General features: G+C 36.6%; 1 protein-coding gene across 2 annotated transcripts; it reads left to right on the top strand.

Annotated features, from left to right (window-relative positions):
- Positions 1–2,796: 2,796 nt before the first annotated feature.
- cyth3a (cytohesin 3a) lies at positions 2,797–26,146 on the top strand. Of its 2 annotated transcripts, none has more exons than XM_039688012.2 (13): positions 2,797–3,087; positions 15,472–15,554; positions 15,765–15,829; positions 15,921–15,987; positions 16,109–16,227; positions 17,533–17,613; positions 19,512–19,624; positions 20,124–20,272; positions 20,360–20,471; positions 22,232–22,308; positions 23,021–23,092; positions 23,532–23,686; positions 25,794–26,146. In XM_039688012.2, the coding sequence occupies exons 1-13, from the start codon at positions 3,063–3,065 to the stop codon at positions 25,864–25,866; spliced, it is 1,191 nt and encodes a 396-aa protein (XP_039543946.1). In that variant the 5' UTR covers positions 2,797–3,062; the 3' UTR covers positions 25,867–26,146. The 2 variants fall into 2 exon arrangements, with proteins under 2 accessions (XP_039543946.1, XP_088977987.1); XM_089121861.1 differs by lacking the exon at positions 2,797–3,087 and adding an exon at positions 11,523–11,628.
- Positions 26,147–26,711: the final 565 nt, after the last annotated feature.

Raw genomic sequence — 26,711 nt, 5'->3', positions numbered from 1 at the left:
ATTCATACCCTAATCATATAATAGTGTCACTAACGTTACATTAGATCTGGCTAAAGGCACTGTTACAGTAAGTCATCATCTAAAAACACTTACCTCAGCCGCAGGTGATCCACTTGTCCTGTCTGTGCTTTTGATGGGATGGCCGTATCCTTCAGCACATTATGGTCCGTGTGGCAAATTCCATTTTTTCAAAATAGTCGTCCTCATTGAAATGTACCGAGCAAACATAATGTCCCTTGATAATCTTAGGTGTGTTTGGATAAATATCCAGAGTAAGTTAGCCATTTCTTCATCCAGTCAGCGTTTTTAGTTGGAATTCTGTGAAACATGGTATTACCTCCCCTGTTTACAGTCGCAGCTATTTACAATAGAGCGAAAACCCATGACTCTAAACTACGCTTTTACTATTTATAAATTGCTGACTCTATTACCCAAACACCGAGCGAACTCTCCGCTCCTCACCACGGCGTGTCTCCGGTGATGCGGTTATTACGCCGTCAAAGTAGCAGTGCTTCGCCTTCAGAGAATAGTTCCCAGGTTTTATACGGTTAAAAGATGTCTGTGTCTCATTTGACTTTGTTATTTGTACATTATGTGACTATACAAATCACAACATGTAAATAGGAAAACGTTTGCGTTATTTTGTCACTCATTTGGATTAGTATAAAAGCTGCAACCAGTCACATCCAGTCTTTGTGCTAAGCTAGGCTAGCGGTGGGTGCGTCAAACAGACTTATAGCACGCACGGAGATGAAAAAGGTATGTATGGACTTATCTAACTCTGGGGGGTAAGGTGAATAGGCTAAAGTCCCAAAAAGTCGGAGTGTTCCTTTAAATTACTAATTATAATTTATTTATCAAAAATAGTAATTTAAGGTAAATAAAATAATAGTAAAAATATATAAAAAGGTGTGTTAATTTTTTTCAAAGAATTTTGAATGAAATCTAATAAATTAAGTAAAAATTAAGTATTATTTTAGGGCTTCGGGTCATTTTGACCCGCGAGGGAAAGATGTGTTACAAAGTGAGGGAAGGTCCACACATCATTGGTCGTTTTGATCGAGATGGTTCTCACTGCGGAACATGAAATCCACGGGGAGGAGTCGGATCCAGATCCGACTCCTCCCACCTTACATACACCTAAACCTACCCAACTCCGCCCCCGGTCCCTAAACCTAACCCTAATCCTACCCATCTCCACCCCTTGGATCTTGATCTGACTCCTCCCCTTGGATCTCATGTACTGCATTGAGGTGCTACTGTTTTGATCACTACACCGCTCCTGCTTCCTTAAATAAACCATCAGTGTGATTGCATACCTGTGTGGTCTCCTTCTGTCCACTGACAATGCTATTGTAGACAGGCTATAAAGGTTCTCTACAAACATCTTGTTGTCAGCTATTTTTTGGAGATTGGCATTAATTAGTGTATTCAGCACCATAGCTCCATTATGAAACCAAATGAATGTGCATCTTCGTTTCGCAAAAGTGACCTGGGTGTTACAAGTCAAGTTCATGGGAGAGGTTTTTTTTGCCTTGGAAAAAAAGGAAGAAAATGCAAACAACATTATCTTCATGAGGTTCAGCGGATATCTGTTTCCCACACAGGATGTCATTCCCACCCTGAAGCCCCTGTTTTCCTTACACCTACTTCATAGTTGTTTCCTCACGCACAGGGCCTGGCTGTGTGCTGCAGTCACAGAACATTACGTTCAGCCCTTTAATTCTCATATCCATTACATAACATATTCAGATGTGATCATTTAAATAATTAAAAGTCAGTTTAGGAGACACGAGGACAACTGTTTTGAATTGAAGGTTTACAACAGTTCCTTGGACTTAATTATGCCAGCTGCAAAACACAAAACCTGTTTGTTAAGAATTCCAAATGGGGCATTCAAAGCATGTAAATGAAGTGATACAGTATCAGAGGTTGTCATGCTTCCAAGTGGAAATCACCTTTTTAAGCTATTTGGATGTTGCAAGATTTTTCGGAAAACACTTTGCACTTAAGATGGAAATGATAAAATGGAAGAACTGAAATTCATGACACAAAAGGTGAGAACTTGGAGAGACCATGACCTCAGCTTACCTGGTAAATTGTGTGACTAATGCTAGCTGACAAGTGGTGTCCGGAAAACAGGCAAGTTCCTGTATTCCATACAGTCAGGGGCCTGGTATTCTTCACCACTAGCTGACATCACTCTTGGATTTGATTGAAGCTCGGGATATTGCATGTTACCTCATTAGGTATTTTTCCAGGTCTCTTATATTGTTACAAGACATATTTAGTTTTTAGACCATGTGGCAAAAATATAATTAGCCTAGATATTCATAAATAAATATGTTTCATTCATTAATTCTATTATATTAATATTAGTCATATTATATAATTATGAAAAAATATTTATCATATAATTAATATAAAATAAATATAAAGCATGCCTTTCTCTCTTTCAACATCAACACATTAGAAATAGAATGTTGAATATATATATATATATTCTTTTTGATTTTCTTTATATATAAAATTTACATATCAAATATAATATTTACAAATATATATATATATACATTCTTTTGAATTTTATATATATACTGTATATATATATATATATATATATATAGTTTTTGATTTTATTTATATATACTGTATAAAATTATATATATATATATATATATATATTCTTCTTATTTAGACTAGATGTAAAAACCAGGACGCAATCACTTACCAGTCATAGTATTCATAGATTATGGTGATGGGCGGAGCCTCTATTCGTTGGCTAAATGAATCTGTTTCTTCTTCACAGTCTCTCTGTGGATGAAGGCGAATGGAAGCTGGCGTGCAGCGGGCTGCATATTAATTTGTTTCACCAGGATTTATGTCCGTCTATGCAGCAATTTATGGATTATGCGAATTAAATGTATTGCTGCCCCTCAATAGGGTTACGATGAGTGCAGTGTGTATCCTAATGTGATTTAATTTTGGCCAGTGTGGTAATATTAGGGTAGTAATCTGTTACTGCAGGACGTTTTTTAGGCTACATCAAGTATCTTCGCAGCATGAACATGGATGAAGATAACCGAGGTAAGGTTTCTGTTTCTGTTTTTTGCAAGCATAAGCAGCTGTCAGTCTCTGGTTTGTCTCAAAACCCGAGTGAGCTGCCTATCTAGACAGCATTTTTGAGCGTAAGAGGCGCGTGCTGTTGATTGGAAACGCACTTTGATGCCCGAACACTATATAGAGAACTCAAACGGTTTACTCACTGTGAAGATAACCACTATATCAGCACTAAACGGGGTGTGTAGGTGAAAAAAGTACATTTTAATATAATATTTTCTACTATACTTTTATCATCGACTGGATCATTGGTGATACTTTATTTTTACTCTAACAGTTTTTGCTTTATATAAAAGGTGTTTCATTTTTACTTGAAATTGCCAGTGTTCTTGTTTTTGTCAATAAGTTGTCACTGTGTTTGATAAGAATTCGTACATTCGTACTTGTCTTACTCCGTTCATATGGCTGTCCATATGTAGGTCGTCAGTTTGTTTGATGTGGGATTCTTTGAAGTAGCTCGCGAGATGTTTATGAGTACAGCTGTGGTGCCAAGAGGGATAATGAAGCATTTAATTAGTCAAGTGCTCGTTTTTTAATAGAGCTCTGCATAAATAACACATTTATTAATTAGAAAATGCTATTTTAAAACTGAGCAGTATCATTTGAGTGCCGTAGGCTAATATAACCAGCGGGGTTGACATTCAATACAACAACACAACTGGGAGAGTGACGTTGCTTTATACAACAGTTCAACAAACAATTACTAATTAACTTACATTTCAGACAAAAAGGGTTAGTTATCTTCTCCACCAAAGAAAATGGTTCCATAAGAAGCTACAACAACAAACATTGCTTGTCACAATGTTTTTTATTTGTATACAAATCCACTTTTTTTAAATCCATTTTTACATTTCGCAAATCAATACACTCCATTTATAAACACATTTAACATAGCCTTCTTCCGAAAGCTTAAAAATTATGCCTTCCAAGGTATGAAGGCATCATGGCTGAATATCTGAATATCAGAATCTGAATAGAATCTGAATATCAGAACCCCTCATGGACATCCCACACTCCAAGAGGGGACCCCCAACCACCACCAACGGGCGATATAAAGGGCGATTTCGGACACTGCCAAATAAACCATAGTTTTGTCTATATAGATAGCTTAAACCACTATTATTGTTAGTAATAATGTAATAACTTAGTATTGCATAATGTTAGCACAAGTTAGATGAAGAAAAATAAAAAAAATGAAATTAAATTGAAATGAAAATGTAAATGACATATTCCGAAAGCGTCTTGCACCATTTGAGATATTAATGTATTTTTTATTCTAGAATAGTTACAAATAACTATAGGAAGTATGGTATTTCTGGTGGATATGTTTTCCACGGTTACTTTTAAGGGATTGGAAGATATTGTTTATTTCTTTGGTTTCCATTGTTCTTTCCTTAGATATTATATTTGAAACTTTGACAAATTAATTTGAACTGTACTACACTGATTGTAGCCACCTGGTCCATGGGATATTTTGTGATGACCATTTTGGAAAGATTTCAGAGCTTGCCCATTTTGAATACATCTTGGACAGGCACCAGTGGGCTTTCAGATACTTCTCAAATTATTCTGCTTATAAAGTGTAGAACTAAAAGCCAGACATCTAAAGCAGCATTGAGCATGCAGCCAGTTTCATTGCTGTGCTGATTTACTGCTGTAATCACTTTATCTGACAAAGACCAATTGTAAATGTCTACAAGAACAAGAAAGCAGATAGAGGTACCATTAGCTCAGTAGGTCTTTCCAGTTCCTCTTGTATCATGATCCTGAAAAACTTCAAAGCCTTGGACTCAATGGCTAGTTTGTCTTATCTTACCGTGGGAAAAAACAAATGGAGAACCATTTTCCATCAGTTTCTGTGCGACAGATGGTTGACTGCAAAGAAAGACCATGATGTCAAGGAGAGCCCTCTTATCAGAACCACAAATTGATGTCCTTTTTACACTGAATTAATAATAAATTGTAAAAAAAAAATTTTTTCTGATTTTCTAGACTAATTTAAGTCATAAAAGTTTGACATGGTCTCTGAGCTCTCCCTTGCTCTACAGCACCACCAATTTCCAATGTGGCGAAACATGGAACTGCAGCGCTTGCTAATTGAGTAATTAGGGCAGATTTCAGATTGCCGCACTTATTTTCACATTTCCTTATGTAAACCCCGCTCCTGACCAATACGATCAATCCACTTCAGGTATGTGTATATTTAGTCTGCATCAGGTCAGTTACTAGTTGGCATGTCTGTTCTACCAATGTGGAGTAGCTTATCAAATGAATGAAAGCGTACATCCTTTAGTTTAAACTTGCATATGAATAATATGGATGCTTGTTTCCGCCACAGAATAGAACATTTTACAAATTTATTTTAGGGCTGTCAAACGATTAATCGAGATTAATCGCATCCAAAATAAAAGTTTGTGTTTACATAATATATGTGGGTGCACTGTATATAATTATTTTGTATATAAAAATACACACACATGCTTGTATATATTTAAGAAATATTTCATGTATATACTGTGTATATAGATTATAGATTTATAGACTGTGTATAGATTTATATATAATTTATATTATATAAATATAAATATTTTATATATAAATAATATTTTTTTCTTAAATATACATGCATGTGTGTGTATTTATATATATATATACACACAAAATAATTATACACAGTGAACCCACATATATTATGTAAACACAAACTTTTAGTTTGGATGCGATTAATCGCAATTAATCGTTTGACAGCCCTACTTTATTTCTCAGAATTGGGAGATATAAAGTCAGAATTGCGTGAAATACAGTCACAATTGTGTGTTTTAAAGTCAGAATTGTGAAATATAAACTCACAATTGCAAGTTATACAGTCAGAATTTCAGGATATATACTCACAATTGCAAGAATTAAGCCTTTTATCTTTTATCTGACTTTATAGCACGCAATTGCGACTTTATATGACACAATTCTGACTTATATCTCCCAATTGCATGTTATAAAGTCCGAATTGCGAGATAGAAACATGCAATTCTGAAAAAGTCCGAATTATGAGTTTATTTCCCGCAATTGTGAGTTTATATCACAATTCTGACTTTATAACACAATTGCAGCTTAATCTCACAATTCTAACTTTTTAACTGGCAATTGTGAGAAAAAAGTCAGCATTTTGAGATAAAAAGGCGCAGTTACCTTTTTTATTTATTATTTTTTATTTTGTGGTTTAAACAAGCTTTCATAGAATAGACTTTACAGGCCTAGAGTTGTGTTCTGTAGTTATGTTGAATAGACATGACTTTGTTTTCCTCGGTAAATGACATTCTATGTGTTTGTCGTGTGTACTAAAGTCTGTCAATAACCATTAGAGCGCCACCCTTAGGCTGAATAACGCAACTACATTACAAATCTGCCAAAAGTGCATGTGATGTGTTCAGCGATTAGAATATAAAGCTTACAAAATCCTAAACTACCATTAAGACCAAGAATCTGCCTACGTAAATTTACGGCTAGGAGCCGCTACTTCTAAGGACCAACAAAGGGACAGACCGTTCTCAGACTGATTAAAGGAGAGACCGTGTGGCCTGGCACTCATTAACATTGTCTGATGGCACCGGTGTCTGGTCCAGGCTCTCCTGAGGAGCCGTCTGGCACCAGGTATGACACAGGCAGTGGTCAAAACCTCATCAATGGTGTGACTGCACTAGCAGAGATCTGAAGGACTCCGTGCCTGGCAAATCTGCTTAAGGTCAAGACAATGTCAGCCATGTTATTATTATCAAAAACATTGTATTTTTTCATTTCACTGGCGTGTAATATCCATTCTGATTACTGATAGATCTGAGATGTCATGCTGCACAAGATTTGATGTTTATGTTTGCTGTCGATTGAGATTTTGATATGAGGTTTAATCTGTGAATGTGATGTTAAACATGTGGTTGCATCCGGATTATTGCCATTGGATGAAGAAGGAGAGAGAGCTTTTAGCGTTCAGTGTTTGTTGTCTTCTAAGTGCCACATATGGAATTGATTTGAAGAAAGTCTGGAGAGCCTCCCTTATATAGCACCAGTTGAACGGTGGTGAAGTGAGTGGATGGTGAATTACTGTTATCGAATGCAAATATTTTTAAGTGGAAAGTTAAAAACCTAAATAACTTTTTTGATGGGCTTGTCAAACCATTTTTTCCCAGCAGGAGATTTAAAAACAAACTGTCCGTAGTACAAAAGAGCCTTGTCCAGTTTTCCACCCACTGAGTCAGGACCGTCCCAAAGCCCCATCTCTTTCATGTCAGGAATGTTGGATTCGGCAGCCGTGCATTCTTGGGCTTTACGTCTTTATCATTTGCAGGTTTTGTTAATGCAGAAAGAGACATTGAAGGGGATGTGGGTTTTAGAGACAGATTTGGTCTATTGTATAATATTTTCTATAAAAAATGTTATACTGTTTAAAAGTTTGGGGTGGGTAAGATTTTTTTAATGTTTTGTTGAGAAATTTCTTATGAGTGCATTACCAAGGCTGCCTTTATTTGATCAAAATGACAGTAAAAACAATAATATTGTCAAATATTTATTGAATTTAAAATATATTTCAAACTAGGTACATTTAAATAGAACTTAATTGATGGCAAGTTTAAAAGAATTGCATTTACTTGAGAAATTTTTTTTTTTTTTTGTACAGAATACAAGTATTCATTTCTTTCAAAAAAGAAAATCTCACTCACCTATAACTTTTGAACAGTATTTCAAAAGGATTTTATAAAGATGTGCTATAAAACACCCATAAAACAAATGTCCAGGATTTTTTGTTTTACATTAGAAGTGTTGTCTGGCTTCATCCATCCAATGAATACAGACTTAACTAAATATAGACTTAAAACTGTGAATGTAGAAGCAGATGTTGTGGGTATCCCAAATGTTTTTTTTTTTTTTGCTAATACTGTTATTTGATAAATACACATTCGGGGGGCTCTAAGAGGATAAAGAAAAGCACACATGGTTCAGAAAGCAACTTTTTTTTCTCTTTTGAATAGAGATAAGCTCTCTGCCCATTCCATCTGTCTCACTGGTTAACAGTGATGGAAGTATCATTCCTTATATTGGAAAACAGGGTATTAAAAGTGCAATTAAAAGGTAGAAACAGTCTAACATGTCTATCAGGCTCAAAGAATCTCTGAAACTTTGTAGCTGGTTATATTACTGTAATATTTTCATGATCATTGACAGATGCGTTAACTAGCAATGAAGATAATGGACCAACATATAGCCTAAATAAGCCTTTGTGCATTTTTATCTTGTTTGGATAGGGTAGTGGATGGGACACATCTATGTGTGCCACACACTTCCTGTCCTGTGGGTCCTGGTCTGAGTGTGTGGTTAATATCAATGGGTAAGCCTGCATTTGGAGCAGCTGGCAGTCTCTATGCCGCGATTGCGAATAAGGATAAGATATAGTTAGAGGGATTGAGGCCAGTGTGTTTATTAAACGGGTGTTAGAGGCCAGGATGCAAAGCATCCTGCAAACCTTTAATACCCGCATTTACACCCAGAACGTCAACATGAATACAATTAATCTTTTCCTAAGATCGTATGCTAGCGTTCAAAAGTTTGGGGTCAATAAGATTGAACTTTTTTGTAATCAAATGTGACAATAAATACATTTCTAAAATAATAAATACGATTTCTATGAAAAATATATACTGTTCTTTTTAATTTATTCACTGAAAAATCAAGATTTTTTTAAAATCAGTTTCCATTATAAATATTAAGAAGCTCAACTGTTTTAAACATTGATATGAAATGTTTTGTGAGCTCCTAATTTGCATATTACAGTGATTCACAAAGGTTCGGATTACTCTGAAGACTGAAAATTTGCTTTGTCATAACTGAAATTAAATTGTAATATAATTTCACTGAATTACTGTCAGCGTAGGCTGCATCAGGGATGAAATAAAGAGCTGATTTAGTCCATACCAAACTTAAAAGAAACAAAATCAGGAGGAATATACAATGCCAAACACTGGAATAGGACAAACGATATAATGAATAGAACGGACAATAAACTTAAACAAAGGGTATAAATACACAGACAAAGTAATCAATGTAATGAACATCAGGTGCAAGTTGCAACACATCAAATCAATGAAAAAATATAACATAGGAAGCAGAACTAAAACACATGCTAACACACCCAAATCAAACTCAAACTCAAATTAAATTGCAGCAGTTACGAAGAGGTGGTTCAAGCAGGATCCAAATGCAGCACACTTTATTAAAGGGGGGGGGTTTACTGCTTTTTTTCTTTGCATGATTGTGTTTATGGGGTGCAATATAACATGTATTCGTGGTTTTTCTTTTTTTTTAAGTCTTTTTTTTCATAAACTTCACTTTTATTGTCAGCCGCGCTCTCCTCTGTCTCCCGAACGACCGGTCGACTTCCTGAGTCTATGAAAACACTCCCTCAGAAACAGGCAGTGGGCTCAGATTGGTTAGTTTGGGCTGGTGTGTGGTGATTGGCTAAACTGTCGCTCACGTTGTCCGGATGGTTAACGCCCATTACCTTTGCGGGCAAAACGAGTCTGCGCTCCGGTCCAGATGTAAATAAAGGTCGATACTGCAGTATCAGTTTGAGGCAGAATCAGACCGAGAAAGCGGCGATGTGGAGAGTCGAGCAGAACCTCACCACACACAGCACTTACTAAACGTTTCTGAATAATAGTTTGCTAAATTTTTTTACTTTATACACGTTTGTTTAACACAATAGCATCTGACTGGCAACAATGGCAACTGACTGGCTACTAATGTTATACTCAAACAGCGTTGGCATTAGTTTATGTTCCTGATCAAATCGAAAATAACGTCATAAAGCATAAATGAGAAATATGTTTAAAACATTAGTACTTATACAAATTCAGGTCCATAATGTTTGTACGCGTTTGTTGTAGACACAAAATAGCATAACTAGTAGCCTAGTAGCTAGAAAGCGAGCACTGGCATTTGATAAAAAAATAAAACACAAGGCTACGTCTGGAATTATACATGCAAATACATTTAAAATGATGAAGTCTTAGCCTACTTACAGGTTGTGGCCCAACAACTGCTGCCTCTGGTTTTAAAGTAGAAGTGGAACTGCTTCATGTTTTAGTAACAGTTTCTTGTTGAATCCGGTGTTGAACTCGTGGAGATTCTGGAAGCTGTCTTTCGTAAATGCGCAGCACAGAGAGCTAGATTATGTCATTTTCAGGAACATAATCAAACATAAATTTTATCCATTGTTGACGAAGTACAGCGTCCGCGGGAAGCTCGAACACAGAAGACCTGAAGAGCTGGGTGAACACAACACACTCGACGAGCCGCAGAAATATGCGCATGCCCTTTTTTTGCATTTTTCGGAGGGAGGGTTGATGTAAATGTATGGGTTAGTGACGTCTAAAACCCAGCTGTAGTCCCAATCGAGTCGTTTTTGTAGGCAATTATACTTCCTGATTTTTAAAAGATATTTCTGCTTACACTGAACTTTCAGCGCTGCAACTTTGCAGATACTGTTCATGCACCAACAGCAACATTACACACTATTTAAAATGAAAAAAGTGAATGGTTACACTATGGATTACACGCGTGCATTTGTTGACAAGCGATACCGCGAACTCTGCACCCTCAAAAGAAAGCAATGCAGTCTACAATGGATGCGGCGAGGGACGAAGCTACACAACACATTGCTAACAGTAAACTGATCGTGCACGCTCTGTTTCTGACGCACTTCACGTTTGCTAGGCGGGCGAAGATTGATGCACCGGACTGGAGTCGGGGGACTTAGTTACAATTTTGTGGAGTAGTATGACAAATTAATGCTTTTAAAATAGTGTTAGTATAAAAAAAATCACTCGTTCGCTCATTTTGACGTACCCTATGGATGAGTGGCGCCAGTGAGCTAACGCTGGACCATATTGGTACTCGTCCAGCCTTTTATTTAGCCACTCTCCCTTTTTCTCTTTCTACTGTCCTCCGACAAAACCTATGGCTTCTTGGTTTTATTTGCTGCTTCAGCCATGACAACATACAGAGGGGAAAAAAACGCTCTTTGGGGTCTCCTGTCAGAATTTGAGGAAGTGGGGGAAGTGACGTATGCCGTAAAGCAGTCGAATTTTCTAGTTCTTTTTGTGCTCGGGTTCCTACCCGCTCCCCGAAGTTACAGAGTGCCAGTAAAAGCAATACAGACCACATCAGGCTATGGCAGACCTGTCATTCAACCAATTGTAATTCGATGTACCATCTCAAGGGTTTTGGAAAAATATTATGAAGGTTGAAAAAAAGTTACATAGTGCAGCTTTAAGAACTCACAAAGACTGAAGAGACAGGGCTTACACCAAGCGGCAACCTCCCCGTCTCCCGCTTGAAGCCAACACGGAAGTGAATTAAACTGCAATTTATCGAGTGGCCGCTTGAGGCAGGCTGCAGAAGCGAGTCAAATCTGTATCTCCCCCATGTTAAAATGCCCAACTTTACAGCAGAAAAAAACATGTTTACAGCCTGGAGCAAAACGTGGCTTTGGCCTATAGAGCTCATTTTTCCCTTCATGACAACTGTGAGGGGGGTGAATTTTTTTACAACTCATCTGTTTAAATGATATTTAAGCCTTAACGTTCTGCATAATTAAGGGCGTGGCCACTTGAGTGACAGGTGGATTCTTGCGGCCGCTTTCACTGCTAGTCGTTTGTCTGCTGTCTAGCGTCACCCTCAGCTGTGTTTATGCTTTTCCGGGATTATTTCATACAATTTAATACATGTATTATACCTTCGCCCGTGCACGCCGTTGGATTCCGTCGTGTTGAGCATGGAGAGAATAACCAGCGCTGTGTTTCCAGCTGTTTCCCTCATGCACTAATGGATGTCTGATGATTTTATTGCTTTCTCTCCGTCCATGCAACAGATGCACACCCTTGAATGAGCGCGGATTTCTAGTTCATTTACTTGAAGTTCTGAGGTAATATCTTTGGTTTGACCCATCTGAGAAACTGAGAGGCGGCCAAAATCAGATTGTAAAATGGACTAAATTAAAGCTCTTTACGAACTTGACGTGAGATGCCGACTGACATGTGTGCTTGCCTTGAAGAATCACTGTCACATGCACAAGCTTAGAGCAATATTTAAGTAATTAATAGATTTGTAACTAGCAGAATAATAATGCATCACGATGCGATAGTTGACTGTATGTTGTGAGAAATGTGTGTGATCTGTGTTATGTACTTGTATACATGCCCCTTGTGAGATTAATAAAGTTGATAAAAAAGGAAAGTAAATAGTCTCACTTTTAGTTACGTCTTAACTATTATAATATTTCGAAGGGCAAAACATGAACTTTAACCATTGGCTTTACTTTTTCAATCAGCTGTCAATTCAGCGCGAGGGAGTAGAGCAGTAGCATAGCATTAGCACCTCAGCTCCACCCGCGTCCCGCCTCTTTGCCCATTTTTTACTTTATCCGGTAGTGACGAGAGGTGACGCACTGCCAAGATGGCGCCGGCCGGCCACGCCCACTTTAGGCCTCAAAAACGCTCTTCAGAAACCTATGGGTGACGTCACGGACACTACGTCCATATTTTTTTACAGTCTATGGCTTACACACATACTGGACTAACAACGAGACAAGGGACACCTGTGAACATTTAAACAATCAACCAATGACAACATGACACAACAGACAAGGGAACATGACAGACAAGAACCAGGAACAAGAAACAAAACCCAAACTGTGACAGCAGCCTTGTTAAAAGACATTTTTTTTAAAAAATCTTACTGACCCCAGACTTAGTGATTTTCAGTTGAATTTTGACTAATTTAGGCAATGCTGAATTTCAATACACTGCAGTCTTTTTCAAAAACAGCTGTAATTGTTTCCAAGCAAAGTGTCAGTCATGCTGAAGGAATGAAGATTTGAATTGACAGTTTTGCATGCCGTCGACATTCCTTTTTTCCCACAAGACAAGGTGCAGGGTGGTGATGATGTCAGCACTAGTGGCAGAAGTTTTAGCATTTTTTTTTTTTTTTTCAAAAATTCAACATACAATTTATATGAATAATATAGAAAGCAGCTTGATAATCTTTAAATAATGCCTTCCATATAATGCCGTAATGAAGACAATGTTCACCATGAGCCTCAGGCAAATGTGGCTTAATTTCATTAGAAGGGAATTTACTTCTGTTCTAGTGATTTTTGCCAACTCCACAGGCAAGTTGTAGGCACATAATGTTCATATCTCAAAGCAATATTCTATTTTTACCCCATTTCTTCCATACTAGTTACATTTGACCAAATCCAGACTGTGTTGCGTAATGAACAAATGGCTCCTCATTAAGATTTAGTATGGCTTTTATAATAAAAGAATGAAAAAAGACCATTGCACTTAATATAAGAGCTCTGATTGACTGCACTGAATCAGCCTTTAATGTTATTGTTAAGGTTGAACCTTGATTCATGCACTCATTCTCAACTTCCCCTCCATTGTCATGAGGCAGAAGCAGACAACCGCAGGAAATTCCCCCCTGCCCCTCTTATTAGCCCGTCTCTTGTCTAATCCTGCTGCGCCCGGGGTACAATTACATAATGCACTCATGGTGTCCACATTTACAAGTACTGAGCCACAAGCAAAACACTCTCCTACTTGTGAAAGTAATAGAAATAATTATAGTCAGTTCAGGAGTTAATTGTATGTTGTGACTTAAGTATCTGAAACCTCCACTGAGATATGGGACACTCTGCGGAGATGATGAGTATGTGATTACTCGGTACATTTTCTTTACTAGAACCTTCTGTGTTTCAGACAGTGGGCACTTAATGTTGTAAAGTTGGAATGGCTTATAGTCTCTTAGATGCAGGATCCCTTTTATCATGGAAGGTCAAGTTGTCTTGAACATTTGGGTCATACCATAGGTGTCCTGAAGAAGTGAAGTACTTAGGCTAGTGTTGTAGTACTCGAGGCCGGTCTCGACACCACTTTTTGATTGTCTTGGTCTCGTCTCGAACTCAAACGCTTTTGGTCTCGGTCTTGTCTCGGTCTCGGACATTGAGGACTCTTTATTTTTTTTTAAGACCAGACAAGACCATAACTGTAAAAATTAGAGCCCGACCGATAAAGGATTTTGAAGGCTGATACCGATACAAACATTTTTTGGTTTTAAAATCCGATATTCCGATATATCGGCCGATAATTTTTTTATTTATTTTTTATTTCAGAAACGCGCAACAAAACATTAACAGATTTCCCTAACATTAGTTATTTTTAGTTATTTATGAGTTTTAACTAAAATAATATGATAATGCATTTTAAAAAGAAACTTGTTTCTTTTATTGTCACAACAGAACAGACTGATGATATTGGCATTAGCTAGCTTTATGGTTAGCTAGTCTATGAGTGTTTAGCTTGCCAACAGGAACGGTGTAGAGTGCCCTCTGGTGGACAAACTATACAACTCCAACACTCATGACATGGTTCAAGCGTGTTTTGTCCGTTTTTATTTTATTTTTGAAATATTAATTTATCGGCCATTATAACTGCCGATACCGATAGTTTGGAAAATGCCTAATATCGGCCGATAATATCGGCCTACCGATATATCGGTCTGGCTCTAGTAGAAATATCACTAATTTGCCAGTATATTGACTCATTTTTTTTGTTAACATTCCTTGCTTTTATTGTATGTAAAACGTACTTATTCAAATCCAAGCAATAACGTGACTCATTGGTCATTGCTAATTATGTATTTTTGTTACCCCTGGGCCTGCTTGTCACCCATGTGTTCATGTTCATGTATTGTTAATAAAAGAAACGTGAAGACTTGTTTTACATTCTGTACTAAATGATGGAAGTCACCCAGGAGTATTGAATAAAGATGGTTTATTTCTGCTTTGAGTGTTAAATATCTCTGTTTTTATTGGAATGTGGATCTTTCAGATCAATCTGAGAAGATTTCAGATCAATCTCTTTTGATCATGTTTCACATTTTATTGTGTCAGGTAGTGTGGGGCGCTGGTCTTGGTCTTGATTTGGTCTCGCACTCCCTCGGTCTTGGTCTCGGCCCCTAAAAGTCTTTGTCCTGTCTCGGTCTCGATACACTCTGGTCTTGGTCTGGGTTTAGGTGGTCTTGACAACACTAACTTAGGCTATCTAAAACTCAAATGTAAAGCTTCCTTCTTGAGTTGATTTAACATTATTTATGAGGATAAATGTGCTCTAGATTTTTATGTCTTACACAGCACTTTGGGATTTAGGTTTAGGTCAGGGATATGGCTATACAGCTTCTTTGGATTCTTTGAATCTTTTTTATTAGATGAACCATTTTAATGTCACATTTGTCTCTCAACAGTGCCTGAAGATCTTTCACTTGAAGAGAGAGATGAACTGTCCAACATTAGACGAAGGAAAAAGGAGTTGCTAGATGACATTGAGGTATCAGCTTTAATGTAGTCATTGTCATATCTCAATGATTGACATTTATCATGTCACCCTCACCATAAGTTCCCATTAATGGAGGCTGGATGTCATTTGTGTTGTGGTGGAATGTGTTTTATATTAAGTATGAGATTATTAAGAAAGATTTTTGATTAACTTTAGAACCAGTGCTATAACTTAAGTTACGACTTTTTCTGATTCTTTCAGAGGTTAAAGTTTGAGATCTCAGAAGTCATGACAGAGATTGAGAATTTAACATGTGTCAGGGAGACGTAAGTTTCTTCTTGTTCTTACAGATTACAGAATAGTAATTGAGACGAAGACAATATTCGTTCATATTTGTTATTTTACATCACATTACAGCAAAAGCACTCAGAGGAACAAGCAGATTGCTGTTGGAAGAAAGAAATTCAATATGGATCCTAAAAAGGTATTCTGGTTGTTTTTTCTTTATTTACTTTGCCGTATAATAAAATGATGTCTTGGGTCATGTATTATTTTGAGCTTAAGCAAACATCATGAAGTGGTTAACATCTCAAACACCCTTGCAGGGAATCCAATTTCTTTTGGAGAATGATCTTCTGCAACACACACCTGGGGACATCGCTCAGTTCCTCTATAAAGGCGAAGGCTTGAACAAAACTGTCATAGGAGATTATTTAGGGGAACGGTATGTCACATTGCTCTCGCTCACATGGCAAGACCAGTCTTTGTGTAAAATATATGTGTTATGTTAGATAAGACCTTTCCTTTCTCAGTCTCAGGACATGACTTCCCCTATTTGAAACAGCTGAGAATGACCACATGTCCAAAACAATATTTAGCATATAACCCAGACTTCGTGAAGGTGCCTTATCTCACCCATACCGATATATCTCAACACGTGATTAGATATAAAACATTATTATTGCCTTGAAACTACCCAGCAGTTTGTAATCTGCCTCAAACTACCCAGTGCTACTTCTGTCAGTATCAAGTCAAATAAAGGTATGATCGTTGCCAGAAAGGTTTGCATCAACTTAGATGCTCAACGTCTTCCCTCGAGGCAGGTTTACTGAGTAAGTAGACAGAAAAGAGAGAGTAAGCTTGAACTACAGTGCAATAGTTGTTAGATATAAAAATAGCCTTGTCTACATAGGCATCCTGTCCAAGTTGATAACCGTTGTCTTAGCTATTCTCTAGCCTGAAGCTCAGCTGCAGAGTCATCCATTTCGTTTGCTACTAGAAAGTATGGTCATAAAACATAGCAATGACTGTTAATTGTATTTACGAGGGGGAGCTGGAAGCTGTAATTATTGTGTTTCTGATTAGAGGAGTTTGGGGACGTCTTAGCTTGTGTATTCAGGTGTATGCTGTGGTACGTCTCTTCATTACACTTAAAGGGATAGTTCACCCAAAAATGAAAATTCTTTCATCATTTACTCACCCTCAAGTTGTTCCAAACCTCTGTGTGTTTATTTGTTCTGCTGAACACAAAGGAAGATATTTGGAAGAATGTTTTAATCAAACAGATCTCATTCCCCATTGACTTCCATAAACATACTATGGTAGTCAATGGGGATTGAGATCTGTTTGATTAAAACATTCTTCCAAATATCTTCCTTTGTGTTCAGCAGAACAAATAAACACATAGAGGTTTGGAACAACATGAGGGTTAGTAAATGATGAAAGAATTTTCATTTTTGGGTGAACTATCCCTTTAATGTTGTTGTCACTGCTTTTACATATACAAGACCTTTACATTTTTTTAAATGATGATATGTTTTTTTATCCAAACATGGTCTTACATGATTGTTCTTGTTAATTTTGTATTTGGTGTGAAACCCGTTGTAGAAAACAGAAAAAAGGAAATGAAAATCTCTTTTGATTGACTTTAGATAAAAATAATTGATTGCGAGTATCTCTGGAGATGGAGCTTAGAGATAATGAGGAAATAACTACTGATGATTAAACACTTTTTTCTCTTTATTTTTAGAGATGACTTCAACATTAAGGTTTTGCAGGCGTTTGTGGAGCTTCATGAGTTTGCTGACCTCAACCTGGTGCAAGCATTGAGGTGAGACAGCTGTTTGCATTGCATTGTGAGCATTATCTTTTAAGATCTGCATTGTATTTAAATATCCAGAATTTAACCCTAAGTCATTTGTCATTGACACAGAGCACATTTTGTGCAAAGTCTAGAGACTTTTTTTAAGTTGAAAAAATTTTAACTTCAGCATTATGTTTTTAGAATGGCGTTTCATGCACAAAGATGCTGCATAAGATGTGAACGCAATGGTCAAGCAAAGCCACGTATCTCGTGTTTACATATTTACCTAAAGGATTATTAGGAACACATGTTCAATTTCTCATTAATGCAATTATCTAATCCACCAATCACATGGCTTCAGTGCATTTAGGGGTGTGGTCCTGGTCAAGACAATCTCCTGAACTCCAAACTGAATTTCAGAATGGGAAAGAAAGGTGATTTATGCAATTTTGAGCGTGACATGATTGTTGGTGGCAGGCGGGCCGGTCTAAGTATCTGCTCACTTACTGGGATTTTCACGCACAACCATTTGTAGAGTTTACAAAGAATGGTGTGAAAAGGGAAAAACATCCAGTATGCGGCAGTCCTGTGGGCGAAAATGCCTTGTTGATGCTAGAGGTCAGAGGAGAATGGGCCGACTAATTCAAGCTGATAGAAGAGCAACTTTGACTGAAATAACCACTCGTTAGAACCGAGGTATGCAGCAAAGCATTTGTGAAGCCACAACACGCACAACCTTGAGGCGGATGGGCTACAACAGCAGAAGACCCCACCGGGTACCACTCATCTCCACTACAAATAGGAAAAAGAGGCTACAATTTGCAAGAGCTCACCAACATTGGACAGTTGAAGACTGGAAAAATGTTGCCTGGTCTGATGAGTCTCGATTTCTGTTGAGACATTCAGATGGTAGAGTCAGAATTTGGCGTAAACAGAATGAGAACATGGATCCATCATGCCTTGTTACCACTGTGCAGGCTGGTGGTGGTGGTGTAATGGTGTGGGGGATGTTTTCTTGGGACACTTTAGGCCCTTTAGTGCCATTTGGGCATCATTTAAATGCCACGGCCTACCTGAGTATTGTTTTCGACCATATCCATCTCTTTATAGCCACCATGTACCTATCCTCTGATGGCTACTTCCAGCAGGATAATGTACCATGTCACAAAGCTCAAATCATTTCAAATTGGTTTCTTGAACATTGACAATGAGTTCACTGTACTAAAATGGCCCCCACAGTCACCAGATCTCAACCCAATAGAGCATCTTTGGGAAGTGGTGTAACGGTAGCTTTGTGCCCTGGATGTGCATCCCACAAATCTCCATCAACTGCTGCAAGATGCTATCCTATCAATATGGGCCAACATTTCTTAAGAATGTTTTCAGCACCTTGTTGAATCATTGCCATGTTAAGGCTATTCTGAATTCGAAAGGGGGTCAAAAACAGTATTAGTATGGTGTTCCTAATAATCCTTTAGGTGAGTCTAGACAAACAATGGAAAAAATGCAATGAGAATGCATTCTGTATGCACGGCTCATAAGAAGCTTGTTTGAAGTTATGAAAATTGTGTTTCTGAATGTTCAAAACATTTAGTTGTTTAAATGTTTAAAACACTTTTTTTCCCTCGATTTTATAAATGTTACAGAAAATGTTAACTGAACATTCAGTTTTATCATTTTGCAAATGCTATTAAGTGGTAAAAGATTATTAAAGACTAGAAAACTTAGAATGAGTGTTCAAATCACAAAGAAAAATGAAAAATGAGACAAAATATTCCATGATTAGAGCATAATGTGATTAGAGCCAATTATTGTCCTTGTGTTACTCAATCCAAATAAAATCACACATACTTTCATGAATTCCTTGAGAGAAAGGTCCACCAAATATTATAATTTGAAGTTTCATTTCCATCTCTCCCTGTCAGGCAGTTTTTGTGGAGTTTCAGACTTCCCGGTGAAGCACAGAAGATAGACCGAATGATGGAGGCCTTTGCTGCTCGATATTGCCAGTGTAACCCAGGTGTCTTTCAGTCCACAGGTACAGTATGACTTCTCTCAGCAGTAAGCTTGACTTCTACATGAACCCCTCATTTTGGCCCATCATTTGGCCTAAAAGCTTAGCCTTATAAAAAAGTCTCAATCCCAGACTGGCCAGGCCCAATCTCTTGAGGTACAGCTCACTCCGTACAAAATCTGCTCCATTGAGGCAGATATATCGGCAATGTTGAAACACACCGGGCTTAAACAAAGAGCAAAATGATTATTTATTGATAAAGCGAGTCTGTGAATGTCCAAAGGATTAATATCTTTCTTTCAGCGTGGAATCATGCATAAAGATGCAGAAACATTAAAAAGTGGCCTGCATGTGGCATCAAACTCTCTGCTTTCAGAATGTATCATTTAGCTGTCAACTAATAAAAAATTCAAACAAGAAAAAAAGAGGGTTGCATGCTCTTCATATATTTACATACATGCTCCATTTAATTTGCCAATCTGGACCTAGCTGACTGACTGATCTGAGTTTCTTCACTCCACAGACACTTGCTACGTTCTCTCGTTCTCCGTCATTATGCTCAACACTAGCCTCCACAACCCTAATGTCAGAGACAAGCCCACTGTGGAAAGGTTCATCCTCATGAATCGGGGCATCAACGAGGGAGGAGATCTGCCCGAGGAGCTGCTCAGAGTGAGTCTCTGCCTCATACTGTGACGGAGAGAGTTGCAAGTTGTGTAATGATAGAACATGCATTTACATTGTCTTCTTTTCCCACAGAATTTATATGAAAGCATTAAGAATGAGCCTTTCAAAATTCCAGAAGATGATGGGAATGATCTAACTCATACATTCTTTAATCCAGACAGAGAGGGATGGTTGCTAAAACTAGGTTTGTATATCTGTAAATTTGTCTGTCCGTCTTTCTGCTAAAACTACTTTCTATCTATCTATCTATCTATCTATCTATCTATCTATCTATCTATCTATCTATCTATCTATCTATCTATCTATCTATCTATCTATCTATCTATCTATCTATCTATCTATCTATCTATCTATCTATCTATCTATCTATCTATCTATCTATCTATCTATCTATCTATCTATCTATCTATCTATCTATCTATCTATCTATCTATCTATCTATCTATCTATCTATCTATCTATCTATCTATCGTCCATATTTGTCCATATTTGTCCGTTCGTCCATATTTGACTCAAGCATTTTTTAGAATGTGGATTGAATTTATTCGGGTGTTATCCAGCATCTCACTGTGTTGATCAGGATTACACAGATAATGCTGTTATTGGCAGACATTTAAAGCTTTTATAGCACTTCATTTTTAAAGTAAAGATCCCTTACGTAATATAATCAACTATTTTGGTAACAGTTAGTTGGTGTGAAACAGGGATTATACTAATTCCTTGTCATGTCATGATTTATTTACAGTGTAAAGGTTCTGCCACTATATAAGCCCTTAATTTTTTTTATTATTACAGTTTTTCTCCGTCGCTTTGGTGCATTTCTCACATCACTATTTACATTTGCCCAACAGTTAATGCAGTTCTCAAAACAATTAGTACAAACTACAAAACTTAGTTGATAACCTGCAAAAGTGTGTCACTTGCTCAAAATGGATAACTCATTCCTCAAAAGCAGGTATTCATGTCATTGAAAATGTCAGTGTCGTGAAGATGAAAAGTCTTAACACCGGTGTTTATGAACAAGATGGCTTTGTCAATGGCTTTGTCATGTTTTCATTATGACAGTTTACTCTGTAAGTGTTTGCCAATACAAAAAAAGTCAGATCTTGGTGACACTATACCTGAAAATGCTCAAGACAGTCCTATAAACTATTTGCACAGCCATTTGAAAACTACAGTAAAGTTTCACATTACTGTATTTACTGTAGTGAGGTACAGTAACTGAGTACAAGACACTGAATATGTATGTTTCACATTTTTACTGCATAGTCTTTGCAATTCTAATTTGTTCAGAGCATTGTGCAAAAGATAAAAATACACCCTTATTTACAACAAACATACTGTAAACTCCCTTTGGGTAGATCAGTGCACAACTGTAAACAATATCACAGTACATATTGAAACTGAAGATACAACATACTGTACATATGCTGCAAATCATTCATGCACATCTCTTCTCATCAGTGAAAGCTGAGGTTCACCTGCGAGAAATTGTTCAATTTAGGATAAAAAAAGGTTTTTTAAAGATTAAAAAAATTTGCTTGACGGATTTTGACAACTAGTTTAACATTTTTGTATGTGATGACTCAAGCAATGAGACGAGGACTATTAGTTTTATATGGAATGACTATTCAGCATTCACAAGTATAGTTCATTTGGACTGATATGACATAAGCAAATGATAATGTTTTAAAAAAGCAGTGAGTTGTATGAAAGCAATTGATGCATGTCCAAAAGCATTTGTAATTTGTTGGAAGGAATGAGAAACTGCTACTATGATGTGCACATGTTGTGGAGGTTGAACTAACTGTTGTGCAAATGTAAATAGTGATGTGAGAAATGCACCAAAGTGACGGAGAAAAACTGTATTTACAGTGTAAAGGTTCTGCCACTATATAAGCCCTTAATTTTTTTTATTATTATTATCTGTATTTGAACTTGCAGGGGGAAGAGTGAAGACCTGGAAGAGGAGGTGGTTCATTTTGACAGATAACTGTCTATATTACTTTGAATATACAACAGTAAGTAGAGCTTCTTGATATTTCCTGTTTGGGAAATAACTCAATTTAAAATTTATCAAGAAAATGTAACGGACAGTAAGATATGAGTGAAAATAAGGAAGGTCATATAGAAGCGGAAGTCAGAGAGTAAAAGAGTGAGTAAACACTGTGTTCAGTGTCTTCAGTGGTGCAGACACCAGCATTCTCAAAGCACAACATCAGGGATTTGACCTGAACAAACTAGTTTAAATCAAGACGCAATAAAATGACTTGACAGGCACTTTCTTCACTTAGTTACAGTTGGTATTACTGTAAAGGGTTTATTAAAAATTAGAATTATGTCATCATATCATGTGTAGTGCAGAATGAGTCATCAGTAAATAAATGCATGTTAAATGTGTACACATGCAATTTTGTCTGTTTATGAGTACACTGGCATATACATGACCTCAAAGTTAACGCTCATGGACTATAACTAGAAAAACACTCAAAGCAACAACCTCCCCGCTGTGTCATAACATCAGCAAAGTGGAAGGAAATAATGCATTCTTTCCCTTAGCTGTGTGCCAGATTTAGACCAAGAGACAGACAGTTGTTTCTTAATGTGCTCCTAGTTCCCTCACTTTTTTAATCATGCTTTTACATCTCATTTAGGGAAACATATTGCAGATTAAGTACTATGACTAATTGCTTTAAACAGTGGATTTAAGGTCGATAACTCATGTGTTCACAGGACAAAGAGCCTCGGGGGATCATTCCACTGGAGAATCTTAGTATAAGAGAGGTGGAGGAACCAAGAAAACCAGTATGTCCCTCTTCAAGCACTTGGTTAAACCATATTCTGAATCTTTAGGTAGTCTTTAAAGGGATATTTCACCCAAAAATGACAATTCTGTCATCATTTACTCACCCTCAAACTCAACCTGAAGATATTTTGAAGAATTTGGGTAACCAAAAAGCTGATGGACCCTATTGACCCTAGTGAAAACCAAAAAAAAAAAAAAAAACTATGGAAGTTAGTCAAGACATCAACTTTTGTCTTGATTCCAGACATTCTTTAAAATATCTTCTATTGTGTTCAGAAGGAGAAAGAAACTCATATAGATTTGGAACAACTTGAGGGTGAGGAATTAATAGGTCTTTTATATTTTTGGGTGAGCTATCCCTCCTACTTTTAGTCCCCTTAAGATATTCAGTAAGAAATGCTGAAGTAGAAATGACCGTTTAATGTTTTGACCTTTCAGAATTGCTTTGAGCTTTACAATTCCAGTCATAAGGGGCAAGTAATTAAGGCTTGCAAGACGGAGGCTGACGGGAAGGTGGTGGAGGGGAATCACGTTGTCTACAGAATATCAGCACCCACGCCGGAAGAGAAGGAAGAGTGGATCAAATCCATCAAGTAAGGCTTCATCGTGTCAGGCCTCATTATTCTCTTCTCAGATAACCGATGTGTGTCGGCTGTAGGTCATACACACACACACAGATTCTCAGAACGGGGCATTGACTTCTTTTATCATAGAACATCGCCATCATGCAGATAAGATGAAGCGAGTGTTTCCAGTGTTTTAGACCTTGCCTGTGCACTGCAGAAATATGTTTTTATTTGTTTTCCAGTAGAAATGCTTAAAATGTGATCAATTTAATCTCCATAGGATATTAAGACTTGCTTTCAGACAATATATTTTGAATTGATTTCTTAATTTGTGCAGAAATCTAACACATTTAGTGAGGTTCATTCCTATTATATATATATATATATATATATATATATATATTGATATATATTCATTCCTATTATATATATATAATTGATATATATTGCGATATATATTTATATATATATCTATATATATCTATATATATATATATATATATATATATATAAATATTGATATATATATATATTCATTCCTATTATATATATATATATATATATATATCAGTGTTGTAGTCGAGACCACCTCACTGGAGTCCGAGTCGAGACCGAGACCAGAGAGAGTCGAGTCCGAGACCAGAGACGGTCGAGTCCGAGTCGAGACCGAGACCAGTGAGGGTTGATTACCTAATTTACTTTTATTTACTTAGAGAAATCCTTTTTTTTTTTTACTGAATTTACTTAGAGTTTAAAAAATATGATCAGTTTAGGGCAAAAAGGCCACATAGTAGGTGGTGTTAAAAGTAATTTTATTACAATTTGTCATGCGCAGTTGCGCACTAGAAAATCACCAATCACTGGGCGTGTCAATCCATTTAAAGAAATATTTTATTAACATACATTAATAATCATGAAAAATATTTTGAATTGAACTCGAGTGGACTCGGGAATAATTCCGAGTCCTAAAAAAAAAATGTTCGAGTACGAGTCAATTCCGAGTCCAAATGGACACGAGTCCATGACAAGACCAAGACCATTAAAATATGGTCTCGAGACCGAGTCCGAGACGAGTCCGAGTCTCGAGTACTACAACACTGATATATATATATATATATAATTGATATATATTGATATATATATATATATATACAATTGATATATTGAGAAATTGATATATAATAGGAATGAATATATATATATATATATATATATGAAGAGTTCAGATGCAAAAGCCTCTAAGTGCCATTTGAAATTTTCTTCTAAAATGACCATTTTATCAAGCTCGTGTATTTAAGTTCAGTAATTTCACTTAAATGGCAATGAAGATTACCTATTAATTGTCATTTAAGTGAAATTACTGAACTTAAATACACGAGCTTGATAAAAATGATCATTTTAGAAGAAAATTTCAAATGGCATTTAGAGGCTTTTGCATCTGAACTCATCATATATATATATATATTGATTGATTGATTGATTGAATGAGTGGATATAGATAAATCAATCAATTAATTAAATGAATTCACTGAAAACACTAAAAAAATTACAATTATCTTGCTTTAAGGATGCTTTTACTGGAAAACAAGGCAAAAATGAGGGCTAAGAAAATAATTGTACGCAGTGAGGTGGACAAACATCACACTAAAGAGCTGACAAAACTAAAACGACCCACGTCCTTTCAAGGTTAAATGTTTTTTCCTGAGGATAGATCAGCATTATCACTGGAGAAAGGGAAGTCAAAGACCACTTAACCTCTTGCTGTTGGCCATGGCTCTGCTTTTGTCTTCCTGCTTGGTTTTAAAACAGACTTGTTTTACATGAAATGACGTATGCTCAGGTCTTATAGTATATAGTGACATGAAGGCCATTGTGTATGATCCGTGGCTTTATAGGCGTCTAGTTAACACATGTCCTCTGACTCAACTGGGATTGTGGAACTGTTCTGTAGTCAGTTTAGCCTTTTGTTTTACAGCAATAGCTGCCTCAGCATGTCCTGTGGGACTGCCGGGAACTCTGGGCCACCCAATTTGACTTTTTGTAATCAGGTTCACTGCTTCCAGAAACGTATCGTTTTATATGGATGTGCACTTTTATTAATAACACGATTCATTTAACTGTTGTCATCCTACAGGGCAAGCATTAGCAGGGATCCTTTCTACGACATGCTGGCTACTAGAAAACGGCGAGTGGCTGCTAAAAAGTGAGCCGCGGACCTAACGTCGTGGTTTAAATGTAAACCTTCACATGGGGTCCTGCATCCTTCAGAAGGTGACAAAAGTCAGAGGCAAGAGCTCTCTGAGGATAAAGGACAAGATTTTAAAAATGTTGGTGTCTGTAAAGGTCATGTGCTAATCTAAAGGGTATGTACTTAATGTTTATCTCCAAATGAATTGTATTGAGAGTGCAATGATGGTAATGGATGCAATTATATGCTGAATTTGTGTTTGTCAAAAAGAACTTTAAGAGACTGACTTTGCCACAATATCTGCCTAATTTTATGTGAGGGTCCAATATAGAGCGAGTAGCGCCCCCTGATGGCTACATGGGAACTTACAAATTTCCAGGTATAGTTATGTGATGTTCTCTGGCAAGTAGATGGCCAAGAAATGGATGTAATATACCAAACTACTGGTGCTGTCAATTCCAATCATGTTTTTTTTTTTTTTTTTTTTGTACTTTAGGAGGTAGTCTTTAAATATAGTAAATAGATTCATTATGACAGGGAATCATGCCAAGTATAATTTTTTAGTGCTATCATAAAATATCAAATTTCATTAAGTGTCTTCATTGTATCAGTAATTTTAAATGGTTTTATGTTTGTTTTATGTCATCAAAATCAGCAGGACTGGTTGCATGAAATGGAAGAGAAAATAATCAGTAAGCTGTTTTTTTTTTTCATATTATATTTATTATGGTTTAAGGTCCTTAATATAAAATACTGTAAAAAAAAAAAAAAAAAAAAAAAAAAAAAAAATCAGATGTTCTCTTATTATGCTAATTATTTGATGCCTTTTCCTGAATACAAATACCTGTTTGTATTTACTTTTTT

Source organism: Pimephales promelas, chromosome 17 (genome assembly GCF_988280905.1).
Source record: "Pimephales promelas chromosome 17, fPimPro1.hap1.1, whole genome shotgun sequence".
NCBI classification, from domain to species: Eukaryota; Metazoa; Chordata; class Actinopteri; order Cypriniformes; family Leuciscidae; genus Pimephales; species Pimephales promelas.
The sequence above is the reverse complement of the archived record's forward strand: the minus strand, read 5'-3'. Positions and strand labels throughout refer to the sequence as shown.